Source organism: Mustelus asterias, chromosome 25 (assembly GCF_964213995.1).
Source record: "Mustelus asterias chromosome 25, sMusAst1.hap1.1, whole genome shotgun sequence".
Lineage (NCBI taxonomy): Eukaryota > Metazoa > Chordata > Chondrichthyes > Carcharhiniformes > Triakidae > Mustelus > Mustelus asterias.
Window position 1 is genome coordinate 47,942,536 of NC_135825.1, and position 17,784 is coordinate 47,960,319.

Sequence of the window (17,784 nt, forward strand, 5' to 3'; positions counted from 1 at the left end):
GAATAAAGGAGGCATTCTGTTGTTGGGGGTGGGGGGGCGATGACCGTGTATCAATCTATCGGAGAAAGTATGGGAATCTGGGCAGGGTTGTCTCTACTCAGTGCTTGTGGTGCTCGACAGAATCTGTTATTTCTAAGCCATGCTGTTTTATTTTAGATTCCGTTTTTACCACTTTTACCAGATGGCAGGCGGAATATCACATGGGAAAATGCGAAAGTATCCATTTTTGTATATATGAAAAATAGAAAAACATTTTTAAATGGTGGGAGACTGGTAACTGTTGGTATTTGGAGGAACCTGAATGTATGTACAGGAATCTACACCATGAACGAGCAGTTAGGAAGGCAAATGGCTCGTTGGCCTTTCGGTCCGATGGGTTGGAATACAGCAATACGGGAATCTTGCTGCAGTTATTTCAAAGGGTGGTTCCCCAGTGGGCTGTGGCTGCTTTGTCTTTCAGTGTATTCGAGTAAGAGGCCAATAGATTTTTGGGTCCCTGAGTGACTTAAGGGATATGGGGATAGTACAGGAAGATCGGTACAGGGACGGCACAATGGCTCAGTGTTGCCTCACAGAGTTAAGGAGAAACAATTCCGGCCTTGGGTGACTGTGTGGAGTTTGCACATTCTCCTCGTGTCTGTGTGGGTTTCCTCCGGATGCTCCGGTTTCCTCCAACAGTACAAAGATGTGAAGGTTGGGTGAATGCACAGGGTTATGGAGATAGGGCGGGGGATTGGGCCTAGGCGTAGGGTGCTCTTACGGAGGGTCGGTGCGAACTTGATGGGCTGAATGGCCTCTTCTGCACTGTAGGGTTCTATGGAGTTGAAGTAGCGGATAAATTCATTGAGTGGCAAAGCAACTTCGAAAGGCCAAAGGGCCCAACACAACCCCTTTTGGCAGGGGGAGGAGAGACCCAGAAAGTGAAGGCTCTAATCTGAATTGGTGGGCTCTCCTTTTGACTGAAGCGTGAGGGAGACTCAGATTATGGGTCTCTGCTTCTCCTCCGCCCTCACCCATCTAATTTTGCTGCCTCCTCATGATTGTCGAGCAGTCTCGGGGGCTGTGACTGTTGCCTCCCACCTCACCGGTAATCAATGGCCAATTTGCCCTGACTCTGCTGCCAGCCTGGCTGTACCCAAACTGCGCTCTGCTTCAAACACAACCCAATTTTGAAGCAATAAGTTCTAAAGGTTCAAGGGAAGCATGCTGCTGGATACCCCCATTGCCTGTTAGAGGGTGAAGCTTAGAACATTGGGCATGATGCTAGTCATTAGAGTCAAACCTTTGTAGTCCTTTTTGGAATATGTATTTTCCTTGGAGCTGAGACGACTGAGGGGGGACATGATTGAGATGGTGGAATGGGCGGATTGAGGATGGTGGGCCCAGGTAGAGTCATCAGGAAGAAACAGTCATTGGGGCAACCGCATGGTATACCACCAGGTTGCCCAGATCAGAAACATCCCAGTCCAATCCTGTGTAAGATGTGAGCCAGAGGGGCCAGTGCTGGTACGCGTGCAGGTACACGTGAGATTAGTGACCAGCGGGCATAGATTTAGGGCAAGGGGCAGGAGATTTCACGGGGATGTGAGGAAAAACTTTTTCACCCAAAGGGTGTTGGGTGTCTGGAACTCTGCCTGAAAGAATGGTGGAGGCAGAGGCCCTCATAACATTGAAGAATTATTTAGAGATGTGCACTTGCGATGCCAAGGCACACGAGGCTATGGGCCAAGTGCTGGAACACGGGATTAGAATAGTTGGGTTTATCTTTGGCTGGTGAGGCATGCTGGGCTGAAGGGCCTTTTACTGTGTTGCAGACATCGAAGCCTGAGGACTACCATATTTCTCGGTGTTTGATAGATAGCAATGAAACGTCAAACATTCCCAGCCAAATGAAAGCTGTCAGTCATGAAGCAGACATTGGGGAAATTCCAAGGGTCTCTTTATGAACTAACAATATTACAGTGAGGAAATTGGAGAGCAGTGTGGCCATGTCTTGACATCAGGCACAAAGAAGGCTGTCAGTAGTGTCAATATGTTGATGTGATTTGAAGCCTCGCAGTTTGTAGAGAGGTTTCTGGGAGCGGCCAGTCTGACCTTTAGGCTTTTTCACACCGATTTGTTATGATTTGTCTCCTTCTCCACTCTGCACCAGCGTCAGTGCTGAGGCTGGAACCTCTCTCACTCATCGTGTTGGCCAGTTTCCGGATCCCTTTGTGGCAGAGGTTGCACAGATGTAGTGATGTGAATATTCAGGCAAGTTTTCACTGAGCAATTCCACAGCCACGTTCTAACTTTTTCCTTGGTCTTCTCTGTCTGGCATTTCTCAAGCCATTAGTTTCTACCGTGGTGACAGGGTAAAATTCAGCTATTTCAGGATTTAGAGAGATGTCTCTCTCAGCCAGGCCCAGCTAAGCTTTTTCTCGAGCCCAAGGTGAAGAAGATTGGTTGAAGTTTCCTTTGTTTATGTCCAACAAGAAGACTCACTGATGTGGAGCAGCACCTTATACTTGTTATTTTATGTTATTATGTAATGGGCAGCACAATGGTTAGCACTGCTGCCTCTCAGTGCCAGGGACCCGGGTTCCATTCCAGCCTTGGGTGATTTGTGGGGTTTGCACATTCTCCCCATGTCTGTGTGGGTTTCCTCCCACAGTCCGAAAGATATGCTGGTTAGGTGGATTGGCCGTGGTAAATGCCCGGGGTTACACGGATGGGGTGGTAGGCCTGGGTAAGATGCTCTTTCGGAGAGTTGATGCAGACTCCACGGGCCGATTAGCTGCTTTCTGCACTGGGGGATTCTATGGTTCTAAGGCAAGTCTGTTCAGTTTGAACTAACTGATTTTATCTGTTACCCTGTTTTCCTTCATTGAGAAGCTCTGGTCAGTATAAGTTGTATGCTTACACGCCTTGAAACAAAGCAGCTGACTGATGCCTGTCTTGACTTCATCTCATCAGGTGTTTGTTTAGGCCACCTTCGAAGAGATTGATGTATAAATGTAGGCGACAGGAACATCCAGCTCACTCCACAAAAGGGCAACTATTGCTACTTTCACTGGCTAATGCTTTGGTCTAATTAAGACATTGGGTGCAACGGGAATGCTCCTGAATGCAGAATCTTTAGATTACAGAATTCCAAAGGTGGATATATGCAAAAGAATCTTCCCTTTTATTCCCTTTCTTCATCTTGCAAAAACCTTTAACTTCACTCGAGGCCCCTTCTTGTTCCAAGATGTGGAGGTTAGGGGGATTGGCGAGGTAAATACTTGGGGTTACGGGGAACAGGTTTGGGCGGGATTTCCTCTTGGTGTTAAGGGGATTACGTGGGTTACAAGGATAGGGCTTGGGTGGGATTGTTGGTGCAAACTTGATGCAAGGCCGAATGGCCTCCTTCTGAACTGTAGGGATTCTATGACATCTGAGTTTTGTAACAGACGGACTTGTATGCGTACCAGCAGTGGCCCCTCTTGTTCACATCTTGCACAGGATTGGACTGGGATGTTCTTGATCTAGACGACCTGGTGACATACCGTGCGGTTGCCCCAATGACTGTGCCAGTGATCTTGTCTTTAAGACTTGCTGACTACTGCGGCACGCTCTGCCCTGCCCGTCAGTCATGTGACTGTTTTGTGATCCCGCTGGATTTGAAATCTGGCAACCGTCACAATGTAAGGACACCCTGGGGTGCAGTGCAGTATTTTTGAGTGGAGTCAGTGTTGCAATGGAGGAAACGCAGCAGTCAGTGTTTCCACGGCCAACTCCCAATCAGCGATGTGCTAATGACCGGATCGTCATGTTACTGGGGTATTGTAAAGGGGGAAAGTATTGGCCAGGACACCGGGGAGAACTCAGGAAAATGCCGCGGGTCCTCTGAAAAAGGAGGGATGGGGCCTCGTTTCAACACCTCATTCGAAAGCCACCTTCGCCCCCCCTCCCCACGGGCAAGGCACTGCAATGGAGTGTCAGCCCTGAGCTCTGCACTCTGCCCTGGAGTTGGGCACGAGTCCAGAAAGTCCCGGGTGTCACCCGGGCAGGAAGTGAGATGGCAGGCTTCAGGCCTAAATCTCCACTGTGGATTCACAAGAGCTGTGCAGCGAGGGGGAAACCCAGCTCTAGTGTGAAAGAATATAGCAGCTATGTGCGGAGAATGCCAAGGCCATGTAGGCCTCCTATTAAGCTGCTGTTTGTTATCTATTTGGAGAAATGGAGATGGATTACAATATTTTGTTTGGGTAGGTGGCGTGGCGGGGGGTGGGGGAGGAAAGCGAGATGATATTTATAAATCATTAGGTCATTCCCGACCAATGGAGGGCCACCTTTAAGTTCACAAGCTGACATTTTATAACTGGATGACTATTCTGGCATCGACACTTTCAAATATACACATGCAACATTCCCAACGAACGTGTGGAGCCTGACCCCAACACTGCAACTGTTGACCCCTCGGAACATTCCATGTCCTGCCGATTCAGAGGGGAGCACCAAGCAAGAAGGCAGTTTAATCTTTCTCTCTGGGTGGTTTCTCCTCCAACTTCAAACGGATTTGCGACTCTTTCGTACGACTTCTCCCCTGACTCCACCTTGCTGATTTCTACCTCTCGGTTTTCCGAGGCCGTCCCTCCTGGCTCTTGGCCTGGTGGGTCTTTGACGGTCTTCTCTTTGGTTCTGTCCCGACCCCTCCGAACTATTCGTGAACACCTCTGTGTCCTGGGACACTGGGGAGGACCTCTTCCAGTCAGGAATCACCGGTCCAAAGAGAAGCTCCCACTGATGGGACTGTTCAACGCTGTAAAGGTGTGGTCTGGACCTGTGTGTGTGTCTGTGTGTTTGTGTGTGTGGGGGGGGGGGGTGCATGTTGTCATGATGTGCGTGAAATACTCCTCGTTTTAGAGAAAAAAATAATTAATGATGCATGTAAACCAGAAAATGCCTTGAGCAGTAAACAATTCCTGATCAGGTATCTAAACCGAGGCTAGTGGGACCATTTGTTTCCCAGTGAACTCTGTCAGAAACACTGCAGTTTACTTCTGTTGACATGATTAGTTTGCAAAGATTATTTTTATTATATAGCAATGATTTATTGCCTTTGTATCACTTCAGTGCCTCATTACAGCTGAGCTTCCCTCCGTTTCGATTTGATATATTCAGTTAGGTAAGGGGAATTTGCCTTTTCCCAAACCTGGTTATCTATATTGTGTAGAGGGCGTTTGACTGGCTATGCAAATCTAAACAACTGAGTCAAACTTTCACACAGCGAGTTTAATTTGGTAGCGAGGCAGGTTCTTGCAGTTTTGACATTATCAACATAATTGGAATGTGTGCTGGGAATTGGAATGTGCGCCAATATTGCACACTCAGCTTCTAAACCATCCCAGATCAGGTATTGTACAACCGTTTACAACTAACGTCAACCTTGGGACGATCCGTGAGTTCACCGGCGTGTTGTTTTTTTTCTGTCTCTCCTCTTTCCCATCGTCTGTTTTTCTTTCCCTCTTCCCTCTCTTGCTCTCGTGCTCTCTCCCCCCCCCCTCTCGTGCTCTCTCTCTCTCTTTCTCTTGTGTGCTCTCTCTCTCTCTCTCTCTCACCACCCACGCTCCCCCTTCCACCCCCCCTTCTCTCTACCTCCTCTCAGAATAACAATTGTTGCAGCACAGAAGGAGACCATTTGGCCCATTGAGTCTGTACCGGCTCTCTGCAAATTCACTTTGTGCCATTCCCTCGTCTTCTCCCAGCGACCCTGCACATTCTCCCTTTCCAGATAACTTTGGATGTCTTGATTGAACTTGCCTCCACCACACTCCCAGACAGTGCTTGCCAAACCCTAACCACTCGCTGTGTGAAAAGGTTTTCCTCATGTTGCTATTACCCTTTTTTTTTGCCAATTGCTTTGAAGCTGTGCCGTCTGGTTCTCGATCCTTTCCTGAGTGGGAACAGTTTCTCCCTCTCTATTCTGTCCTGACCCCTGATGATTTTGAATCCAATTTCCTCCCAGTCTTCTCTTCTCCAAGGAAACCAAACACTCCTAACTTCTCCAAACTCCCTTCAGAATTGAAGTTCCTCACACCTGGAACCATTGCTGTGAATATTTTCTGCACACTCTCTCCAATACCTTCACGTTGTTCCTAAACTGTGATGTCCAAAATTAGATGGGGCTGAGTTTAAGGGTGGGAGTTTCCCAATCTGCCAATGGTGGATTTGATGGCAGGCGAGTGCGGTGAATCTCGGAGACCTAAAACGTCGCTCATCCTGCTTACGGGTGGCGCCAGCACCATTTGCATTGCGCAAATGATAATTAAAACAGCTGCCTGCCGGTATCTCATCAGGCCTCCCAATCCTGTATCACATCGGCTTCGGATCCGATTGCTAAAGAGTGGCGTGCACAGGGCCTCGCCAAGGCATTGGGGACAATGTGGAAAGAGGGGCGAGTGTGAGAGCTCATAATGGAAGACCGAGGGAAGACCCAGGGGAGGGAAGTTGGATCCTGACAAAGCTACATGAAAAGCTCAAACGCGGGGGAGGGGGATAATAAATCAAAGGCCCCAGACACTGGGTAGAGGCCCAAGTGGAGCTTGGGGTGTCTCTCAGGTGATGGGGGAGGGTGGTTGAATTGCGGAACAGGCTTTGACTTGAAGCTGCTAGCCTTTTCCCCCTGGGTTGTTGACACTCTGCACGGTCTGGTGAAGTCAGGTGGGCTGGAGAGAGTGATGCGAGTGTGCTGGACTGGTGTTTAAATGTGGCACTGGGACCTCAAACCCAGCAGCTGAGGACAGGCGGGTGAAGCAGCTGACTGCGTGCCAGGAGAGTTGGAGGGCGTAATTAATGAGGTTCCGAGTGCTGAATGTGGCGCAGGATCTTGCCAGTCTGGTTGGTGGGACAGATGCCACTTGAGCCACCCACCGCCACATCTGGGCGGATACAAGTTCAACATAACCTTTTTGCTCTTATACGCCGTGCCCCTATAAATAAAGCCTTGATGCTGCATGCTTTATTAGCCGCTGTCTCAACCTGGCCTGCCCCCTTCAATGATTTATGCACAGATACAGCCAGGTCCCTCTGCTCCTGCACCCAGTTTAGAATTGTACCCTTTATTTTATAGTCTCTCCATGTTCTTCCTTTCAAAATGAGTCACTTCACATTTCTCCGCATTGAACTCCATCTCCATCCAACCCTGCCCGCCCATTCCACCTACTTGTCTATGCTCACTATTCTCCTCACAGTCTACAATACTTCCTGGTTTGGTATCATCTGCAAATTTTGAAATTTGTGCCCTGAACACTGAGGTCTAGGTCATTAGTATAAATTAGGAAGGGAAAGGGTCACAACATTGATGCTTGGGGAACTCCACAATAAACCTTCTTCCAGCCCAAGAAAAGCCCATTAGCAAATACTCCGTATTTCCTGCCACTCAGCCAATTGCATATCCATGCTGCTATTTGCCTTTTTATTTCATGAGCTATATGTGTTTATGGTCTGGGGTACATTGGGAAAGTATAATGATGGCATTGCATGATATGTACTCAAAGGATGAGTGACTTATGAAATGTTATCAGCTGGTTTGACAGTAAACTACATGTTCATAGCTAGTGATACTGTGTGACAAATGCCGCAGCCTATGAATATCACAGAATGACAGATTGGGGAGGATTACTGGGGCAATATTTGACTTTCTGGTAGCTGCCAGGCTGTAATATTGAGCCAACGAAACCTTAACTTGTTCTCCACTCCTAAGGTAGCCTCTCTGCTGTGCTTCCCCCAAGTAGCTAATTACCTTGCCCTTCCCAATCTCTGTCACTCCAGCCATTCCTGCAGCCCTTCAACGACTTTCCGTTCTTCCAGCTTTGGACTCCTGTACCTCCAATATTTTGTATGGAATCTTGCCTTCCTGCCCGCCATTGGAATCTAGAGGGAGGGACAGAACCGTGCAACGGTCCGTTGACCTTGGGTGGGATTTTCCGGTTTTGTGGGCGAGCGCGGACGGAAAATCCCACCCTTTGTTTCTCCAACCGTTGGTGGCCATGTCTCCAGGTGTTTAGGCCCTAACCTTTCCGCTTCTCATCCGCACACTAAAAGCCACCCCTTTGGCCAAATTGTCTAAGCCCTTGTCCTGAAGCCTTTTGCTTTGGTGCATTGGCAGTTTTTGCGCAATGGGGCAGTTTGCCATGTTCAAGGTACGGTCAGGCTATTGTTGCATCTACCGGGCTAGATGGGAGGCTGTTTGGTTACTTGGGCTTTGTGCAGAGCTCAATATGCCGCTGTTCAATCTCCCTCGCTCACATGAGTGCCATTTGTCACTGGAACAATCCGAGTGAGAAGCCTGTTTTTGTCCCCCCTCTCCCATATTTGAAGACATTGATGCTTCTTGTCGCGTCTCAAGATTGTTTGCGCCATTTTTTCAGTACGAAAAAAAACAAGTTTGAACAATCAGGATGTTTGTCTAGTCACCATTGTTTTGTTGGCGGAATACGGTGAAGCAGTTTAAGCACAGCAAGATCCCAGAAGCCACTCATTGGCCAGATAATTTGTTCTGGTCAGACACCAGTAAGGAGCGTGTGATGCTATGGCCAGTGGAATGGACCCTGTACAACTCCTCCTTAACCATTGAGTCTCCAGAAAGGACATTGCTGTGGTGGATCACTCATTATGCCTTGTTGATGGAATTCACCGCATCGCAGTTCAATGTGTTCTCAGTCAGACCATTTTCCTTCCTCCATTTGGTCCACCTGTCAGCATCCTGAAACGTTTAGATTCCATTCTGTACAGTTACACAGTGTGATCCCGGGGTGGAGAATCTCAACAAACGGCATCACCTGCGATTGGCTGTTTGCGTTTCATAGAATGAAATCATAGAAACCCTACAGTGCAGAAGGAGGCCATTCGGCCCATCGAGTCTGCACCGACCACAATCCCACCCAGGCCCTACCCCCACATATTTTACCCACTAATTCCTCTAACTTACGCATCTCAGGACTCCAAGGGGCAATTTTTTTTTTTAACCTGGCCAATCAACCTAACCCGCACATCTTTGGACTGTGGGAGGAAACCGGAGCACCCGGAGGAAACCCACGCAGACACGAGGAGAATGTGCAAACTCCACACAGACAGTGACCCGAGCCGGGAATCGAACCCGGGACCCTGGAGCTGTGAAGCAGCAGTGCTAACCACTGTGCTACCGTGCCGCTTAGCGTGTGTACGGGTATCTGTTGCGGGTTTGTGGTTTCCTGATGATTGATTTGAACTCTCAGGCTGGAGGATTCAATGTGAAAATGCCTAAAGAACATGTGGCCTTGGCATGATCCTTCCAACAAATGCCCACCGACTTCCTTTTTTAGAGCCAGGCTCTTGAATAGCATGGGCGTTACTGCTTTGCCACAATTCCACCAGACAACATGATTTCAAACTGATACACTTATTGCAGGCCACACTACCCAACATTGAACAGCAGGCCTCTTGTGTCACAACCTCGGGATGTCCTGAAGCTTTTTCCAGTCAGTGAAGAGTTTTGAGACATTTTGTAATGTTAAAAAGCCATACTTTGAAGAGGGCTGTGGGATCTTTTAACAATCCGAGGGGCCTGAGTTTTAGGTCTCATTCAAAAGCTGCACCGCTGACGAGGCAACACTCCCTCAGTATCGCACCAGGGAGGGTCGGCCTAGATTTTCTGAACTTGAACCCACAGCTTTGTGACTGAGGTGAGAATGCTTTTGACTCGATCACAGTAGATACCGGAGGCTGGTAATTTTAAGAACAATCCCATCAGATAGCAGGAGCTTGTGCCCAGTGTGCTTATTCTGGATGATACTGTATACTGCACTCTGTTGCCAATGGGGTTAGATTCCAGTCTTGCGATAGCACTGAGTGTTCTACCCACTTTCTGATGTGCTTTGCATCCAGAAGCACTTCTTTCATACTTTCATAAATAAGAGGGGTAAGGCTTCACTTGCCAACTTACCTGGGGCAAGTTTGTATACAGCTTTTAGCAAGACAAATAAAACAAAGGGACTCAAAGCTTTTAACATCTAGGACTCTATTAATCCTCCCATGCTTTAATCAATCGCTTTTCCTTTCTTCTTTCTCATCTGATCTTCCAACTGTCTGTTTCCGCAACTTCCCCGTTTCTGGCTATACCAAGATTGATTTGTTTTTGTTCTTTTTCCAAGAAGGAACAAAAGGGCGTTTGTGTAGAACCCCTTTCCTGATCTGTGAATGTCCAAAGGTGTCTTAGAACCGGTGAAGCAGTTTTTGAAGTCTAGTCACTGTTGTAGTGCAGGAAATGTAGCAGCTGACGTGTGCAGAGCAAGCTCCCACAAACAGCAATGTCATGGTGTTGCTGCGATGTTAATTGAGGGATGAATGTTGGCCAGTACACGAGGGGAATTCCATTTTTAAATACTGCTGTAGGATTTTGATTATTTCAGTTTTGGGTATAAACTTACATTACAATGCAGCCTTTATTTATTTTATTCTTTCATGGGATGTGGGTGTCGCTGGCTATGCCAGCACTTGTTGCCAATCCCTAATTGCCCTCGAGAATCATAGATTCATAGAATCCTTACAGTGCAGAAGGAGACCATTCAGCCCATCGAGCCTGCACCGACAACAATCCCACCCAGGCCCTACCCCCACATATTTTACCCGCTAATCCCTCTAACCTACACATCCCAGGACTCTAAGGGGCAATTTTTTAACCTGGCCAATCAACCTAACCCACACATCTTTGGACTGTGGGAGGAAACCGGAGCACCCGGAGGAAACCCACGCAGACACGAGGAGAATGTGCAAACTCCACACAGACAGTGACCCGAGCCGGGAATCGAACCCGGGACCCTGGAGCTGTGAAGCAGCAGTGCTAACCACTGTGCCACCGTGCCGCCCAAGTTTTTGACCCAGCGGCAGTGAAGGAACAGCAATATATTTCCAAGTTAGGATGGCATGTGGCTTTATTGACCTTTAGTGCAGGGAGTTTACTTTGTTTTAGCAATACTGTTTACCTTATGATTTTTGTGGTGAACATGTTAACTTATTGCAGGTGCCTTGTGTTTATGATTCAGTTATGTATTTTCTCGCCATTTTATCTACTTTAGACTATAGCCAGCCTGGGCTTAGACTATTGTAATGTAAGTTTATATCTGAGATCCAGATTGCAGTTAGCCCTGAGGGTTTCGGATGCTCCCGCCACCTGTATGTTGGCACCAGTCACGGCATATGATGCGGTTGCCCATGCCTGATGCCACCTTGTGTGCGCTAAACCTTATTCTGTTTTCTTGCTGTCTTTGCAGGTTTCTCTCCAGTGACCCCGCCGGCTCTTGTCGGAGCCCCACCAGCTGCCACAATTGCGTCTAACGACTGGAATGGGAGCGGGAGCCCCGGAGAGGGGAGGCAGGACGGTGGGGACGGGTTGGAGAAATCACTGGACAATGACGCCGAGGGAGTGTGGAGTCCCGACATTGAGCAGAGCTTCCAGGAGGCCTTGGCCATATATCCTCCGTGTGGCCGGCGGAAAATCATCCTGTCTGATGAGGGCAAGATGTATGGTAGGTGCCTGCGATGGCAGATGTCTCCTATGGCTTAGTGTGACTAGAAACCTATCAACATCATTATATGATTGATCCTGATGTCCACAAAACTCTCCAGTCTCTGCTGTACTCACCAGTCACAAGAGCCTCGCGGACCCTCTTCAGGGCCACCTGGACAAAGCTAGATGAGTGGGTTAGACAACCAGGCTGACCCCACCCCCTGAGGGCCATCCATCCATTGTCTAACCACCTTGGACAAGCCCAGCAGTCGATCCGCGATATATTTACCTCCCTTTGCACCAAGTGGCCAGAGATTGGGAGCATGGGACTGTGTGTGGTTAGAGATTGAGGAACAGTCCCTTTAATAATCAAATTAATAATCTTCTATTTGATACACGTATGAAAGAAGGAATTGCTCAGGCTGCAAAAATTACAATGAGTCTACAGGTCTGTTCAAAAAAATTAACTGCTATCACAAATATTAATAGTATTGTGGAAAAGAGAGGTGTTGCTGAAGTTTTTCACCTTCTACTCATCAGGGCAATACCAAATTTCAATCACAATTTATACTACAGGAGAAAAGGGTGCTGATTGGTTGACAATTCAATTCTGATTGGCTGAGGCATGCAATGGTTAAAACAGCAGAGCTCTCCAAGCTCCCAGAGTTGACTTGCCAACCAATCAGCACTTGTTGTGATCGATTGTTTGAAATTTGGTATTCTTGTGTTTGTCCTGATGAGTGCAAGATGAAAAGCTTCAGCAGCATATCTCTCTTCAGCAATCATTATGTTCTGTACAACCAAGCAACTGATCGTCCGTGATGTCAACTGGGTCGACACGTCAGGAGCTTAAGATGTTACAGGAGCCACCTTTACAGGAGCTGTGGGTTTGGGTGCGCAGTTTGTCTTTGTCACGCGTGGTTCCTGTTTCTTAAACACTGACCTTGTCAGTCTGGAATCAAAGAGCAGCCGCCATTTACACCCTTGGCTTTCAGCATTTAGCAACAGGAGATTTAAACCCAGAAGTGAGAGCACATGCAATCTGTAAATTCCCATTTTGAGGACATGCTTGGGTTTCTCATTCTCTCTCCCTTTAATTTCCACAGTAGAGCGGTAACCAAGGCGGTTGTAAAGGTGGGGGCTGGGGAACTGGTCTTGGTCATCATGTGAAGTTCCGATTTGAGCACAGTGTTTTATTCAGATCAATGTGAATGTTTGTACGTTTCCCGCAGTCTAAGGTTGAGGGATTGGAGACCTGAGCTGCTGAGAAGATCCTGCAGTCAGTGCTGGCACGGATTGTGAGGCTGCATTCCTGCTAATTCTGTGAATCCTGGGACAGTGGGATTTGGTATTGGCAACAGTGGCTTGCACTTTTCTCCTCTGATATTTGATGGATTTTTTTTTACATGTAAACTCCCATACCCTGCACTCTCTACACTCTAGCTATAACTGTAACACTGCATTCTGCGCCCTCCCCTCTCCTCTATGAATGGTATGCTTTGTCTGTACAACATGTAAGAAACAATACTTTCACTGTATGTTAATACATATGATTACTGAATATAAAGGTGTGTGTGTGTGTGATTCCTGAATGTGTGTGTGATTCCTGAATGTGTGTGTGATTCCTGAATGTGTGTGTGATTCCTGAATGTGTGTGTGATTCCTGAATGTGTGTGTGATTCCTGAATGTGTGTGTGATTCCTGAATGTGTGTGTGATTCCTGAATGTGTGTGTGATTCCTGAATGTGTGTGTGATTCCTGAATGTGTGTGTGATTCCTGAATGTGTGTGTGATTCCTGAATGTGTGTGTGATTCCTGAATGTGTGTGTGATTCCTGAATGTGTGTGTGATTCCTGAATGTGTGTGTGATTCCTGAATGTGTGTGTGATTCCTGAATGTGTGTGTGATTCCTGAATGTGTGTGTGATTCCTGAATGTGTGTGTGATTCCTGAATGTGTGTGTGATTCCTGAATGTGTGTGTGATTCCTGAATGTGTGTGTGATTCCTGAATGTGTGTGTGATTCCTGAATGTGTGTGTGTGTTTATTGTCACATGTATTATTATACAGTGAAAAGTATTGTTTCTTGTGTGCTAAACAGACAAAGCATACCGTACGTAGAGAAGGAAAGGAGAGAGTGCAGAATGTAGTGTTACAGTCATAGCTAGGGTGTAGAGAAAGATCAACTTAATGCGAGGTAAGTCCATTTAAAAGTCTGACAGCAGCAGGGAAGAAGCTGTTCTTGAGTCGGTTGGTATGTGACCTCAGACTTTTGTATCTTTTCCCAACGGAAGAAGGTGGAAGAGACTATGTCCAGGGTGCGTGGGGTTTTTGATTATGCTGGCTGCTTTTCCGAGGCAGCGGGAAGTGTAGACAGTGTCAATGTGTGGGAGGCTGGTTTGAGTGATGGACTGGGCTTCGTTCATGATCCTTTGTAGTTTCTTGCGGTCTTGGACAGGGCAGGAGCCATACCAAGCTGTGTCTGTGTGTGTGTGTGATGGTATCGAGGCAACCTGATGGATTTCATCCCAGAATCCTGGCTGCCATCTGTGTAACTCCGAGAATCACCAGCAAATCCATTGCTGGGACTGCGACATTTTCTGCATTTAATCTTCCGTCACCTGTCAGTTTTTTTTCCTGGGCTTCTCTCATGAAAGCATCTCTGAAACCGGGTATGTGATTGATTGGATTTAAGATCCAGTTTCTTTGAGAGATTCCTGGTAGTGAAAGAGAAGATACACACTCGATCCTTGTTGAAGGGATGACGCACTGGCTTCTTATCTTCTGATCTGTTCTGGTTATACCTTTGGCATCTTCATGCCTGCCAGAAAAGAAGGCTTTAAAGGTTGTTGTGACAATGAGCGCATTATATTGGTGCAGTGTCTGTGTAAATGAACAGGCTTGGTTATTGTTAACGGACGTAGTCATCAGTTAAGCTATCATGTAAGATCACTCTGTAACTGAACATTGACATGCATTACTTAGGTGGTTGCTTCATGTTGCTCTGGGAACCCTCTTTTCAAGTTTGAAGGGCTCCCCAGTCCCCACTCACTTATCAAACCTCTTGATAGGACAGCTCAGCCTCTTGGACTCTCCTCCAAATCCTTGAATGTTCCCACTTGTGTCTTGAAGGTGAGAACTGGACTCCAGCTCTTGAGTTGTGGTCACATCAGCTTCTCATCCTGACGTCCTGTGGCTGCAGTCTGCCACCCGGGCCGTACATTCCCACCCTCCCTGTTAATCGCTGCTTTAACTTGGTTGAATGTGTTGGGTGTCTAGTTCCGGTTGTGTGTTTGGACAACAATATATTGGGTGTGGGAAGAATACAGGCTAAGTAGGAATGAATTAGGAATCCGAGCTCCTCACTGTCCAATTTACATGAACAGAACTTGGCACAAACCTGCCCAATTTTCAGGTGATACCAAATCCTGAGGATTGAATGAATTGGATTAAGGGTTGAGTGGGAGAATAGAACCCACTTCCCCAGTTCCTCATTGTGATTCCTCAGTTCCTCAGTTGGATGAACCCGTCTCCATATCTATTCCTCGTTTCCACTCTGAATAATCTCCAGGACTCCCTGTGAGTTTCCAACACCTCTTTGAAGAATGTAGAGCAAGCTTGTGTTTCTGGTCTATGTTCCGTGGGGAGTTGTGTGCACCAAGACCTGCGATGGGGAGAGCTGTTGGCCGGGTGCAGCTTGTGGCAGGAACCAGCCAGTCTCTGATTCAATGATTGTGTCTCTCTCAAGTTAGAAGGACTGTTTCTGACTGGGCTTTCTTCTGCACACACACCCACCAGGAATCAGAGGATGCAGAAAGCTGCAATTATACAGCGCCTCATTAGGATGTTTCACAGCCAATGGATAACTTTACGAAGCACAGACTCTGTTGTCATGTGGATGAGTGTAACAGGCAAGCACTGTGAGGTTCCACAAACAACAATTATGAAAAGAGAGATGTTGTCAAAGCTTTTCCTCTTGCACTTATAGAACTTGCAATATGGCTTGTTGACACTTGCCAAATGTGATGTGTATCCACACGCGGGACCCGTTTTCTGCAAATAAAGGGAGTGCATCAAGCTTTGCACCTGTTTTGAATTGCCCCTCGAGTTCCCCATTGCTTTCTCCATAGTAACGTCTCAGCCAATCAGAGTCAGCTTGCCAACCAGTCAGCATCCTTTTCTCCCGTAGTATAAATTGAAATTTTGAAATTTGGCATTCTTGTTTTTATCCAGAAAAGTTTTTCAGCAACATGTCTCTTTTCAACAGTCAATCTGATTTTTTTACCAGTGTTGGTGCTCCAGATTATGTAGAATAAATGGCACAGACTGCCCAAAGTGGAGGAAAAGCATCCGGGAATGTTGTACATGGAGAAGTGATGTCGGGAAACAGAGGGTTAAAAATAACGGAGCTTTATTTACAATGTGGTGATCACTACATGGCTGCTTCCCCTCCCTGGCACTTTGCTGCGCTGGTGACCTGTAAAATCACTTTATGAATTCACAGTGCCTGGTGCAGCTAACAAGAATTAATATCCATACATAACGGGGAAGGAGCTGGACACCTTCGAGTTTCACTGCCGAGAGCAAGCTGAAGTCAAATGTCGATAGCGAAAGGAGGGCGCGGCAACCCGGGCACCCCACCTACCCGCTCCCCCAACCGCCACCTGCCCCACCCTGTGACGGGCTCTGTGAGTCAGGCATTGGGCTCCTCAGTCACCCGAGGACTCATTTTTAACGTGGAGGCAAATCATCGTCAACTGAGGGAGGTTCTGCCGAGGTAGAAGGCCGATGACTCTGTTCTACTTCAGAGATAATGCTCTCCGTCTCCAGTCTCCTCAGTTCTTGCTCTACATTCTCTCTTCGAGCATTGGGTAGTGGATGAGGCCTACAATAAACTGGTCTTGAGTTGTATGTCAGCTTTGCATCCTTGGATTAGTTTGACAATCAGGTCATGTTGGTTATGAATTTCACTTGTGTGTGTAAACGCTCATGCTGGTTAACTGCTGTTGGCTAGTTTCTTCCTGACAAGGCTTCGCCTTTTGCTACAATGATGGGTAATTTTACACATTGCCCATTGTCTATGACTGGAACCCACATTCTGCCCATTTTGGCGACTTGCTCTCCTCTATAATTCTACAATTACACACAATTCTGTGCATGTTTTCTCCTGTTGATGCTGACTCGACTTATAATGGTATCGTGATTTGGGAATCAAGCTGACTGACGTCCCCCATACCGACCTCTATGTTTACCGGAGCTCCATCCAATGCCATTTGGACTAGGGTGCGCAGTGATTTTCCACTGGACATGTTTATGCTTCAAATCATATGGTTCTCAACTGCCCTCTCATCGACCTGGTGCTGTTTGACAACCGTACGCAGTGACTGCCCTTTGTCCCAGACAGCGTACACAAGATGAACCACCTTCTTGCAACTCTAGCCCTCTGCCTTCACAAATGGTCAATTCTGTGCCCAATGTTGGTCTAAGCACCAGTGACAGGACTTTGCCAGACCTCTAACCGTCTCCACTGGGGCCTTCTGCTTACCCAGCTGCAGTTTATTTACTTCAGCAGACGATTGTTAACTCTGACTTCTCTCCAGGGAAATTTCCACCAAGTCCGTGGCCAATGCTGTTTGACAAGCTATGCCGAAAGTTAACTTTGGTAATATGCTGTGAATACATTCACTTGTTAAACTGCACACACATCTATCCCACAATGCTCTTGGCTTGTAATTCTCCAAAATCACAACGAATGGACAACTTTCTCAAAGTTGGCTGGGTGACTGATTTCCAGTTCCAAACCGAGGACTTTCTGCCATCTCCAGCGGTACCGCTGCTCAAGCCAGCCCAAAATGTCCCAACAGTGGCGTGTCTTTTGTCTTCACAGGCAATGGAAACAAAATCTTGAGCATTTCATAAACTTGTGGGCTTGCTTTAGTCAGAAATATCACCCTTTTCCTTTCCTCCACTGCCTGAGTAACAGCCGGATTATCAGGAACATTGAGAATATTATTGGCAGTGAGATATATCTCTGCCCACTCGACATTGACTCTTGTCATGAGTATTCTCTCCCAGACCCCTATAATGCCCGCTGACGCAGCCATCTTCAAAGGTCCATCCAACCAAGTGTATAAACAGCCTTTTCAATAAGACTGGACTTTTAAAACTGTTCTCAGCAAAAGGAAACTCCCAGTTGCTCCACTGGTTTGCTGAAAGCCTCCCCAATCCAAACTTGTTTAATTCTGTGATGTCTTTCAGGACAGAAAAAGGAGCGTAC

General features: G+C 47.2%; 1 protein-coding gene across 19 annotated transcripts in view; it reads left to right on the plus strand.

The window, feature by feature from the left end:
* Positions 1–17,784, plus strand: part of LOC144479160 (transcriptional enhancer factor TEF-5-like) — a 260,276-nt gene that overhangs the window by 72,894 nt on the left and 169,598 nt on the right. For 12 of the 19 annotated variants that reach the window (XM_078197743.1, XM_078197725.1, XM_078197727.1 and 9 more), the window contains exon 3: positions 11,274–11,528. In XM_078197743.1, coding sequence (XP_078053869.1) covers positions 11,522–11,528 — 7 coding nt within the window. In that variant the 5' untranslated portion in view covers positions 11,274–11,521. Of the gene's footprint in view, positions 1–4,366; positions 4,792–11,273; positions 11,529–17,784 lie in introns of those variants that run through there. The other 7 variants (XM_078197726.1, XM_078197728.1, XM_078197738.1 and 4 more) reach the window with 2 other exon arrangements.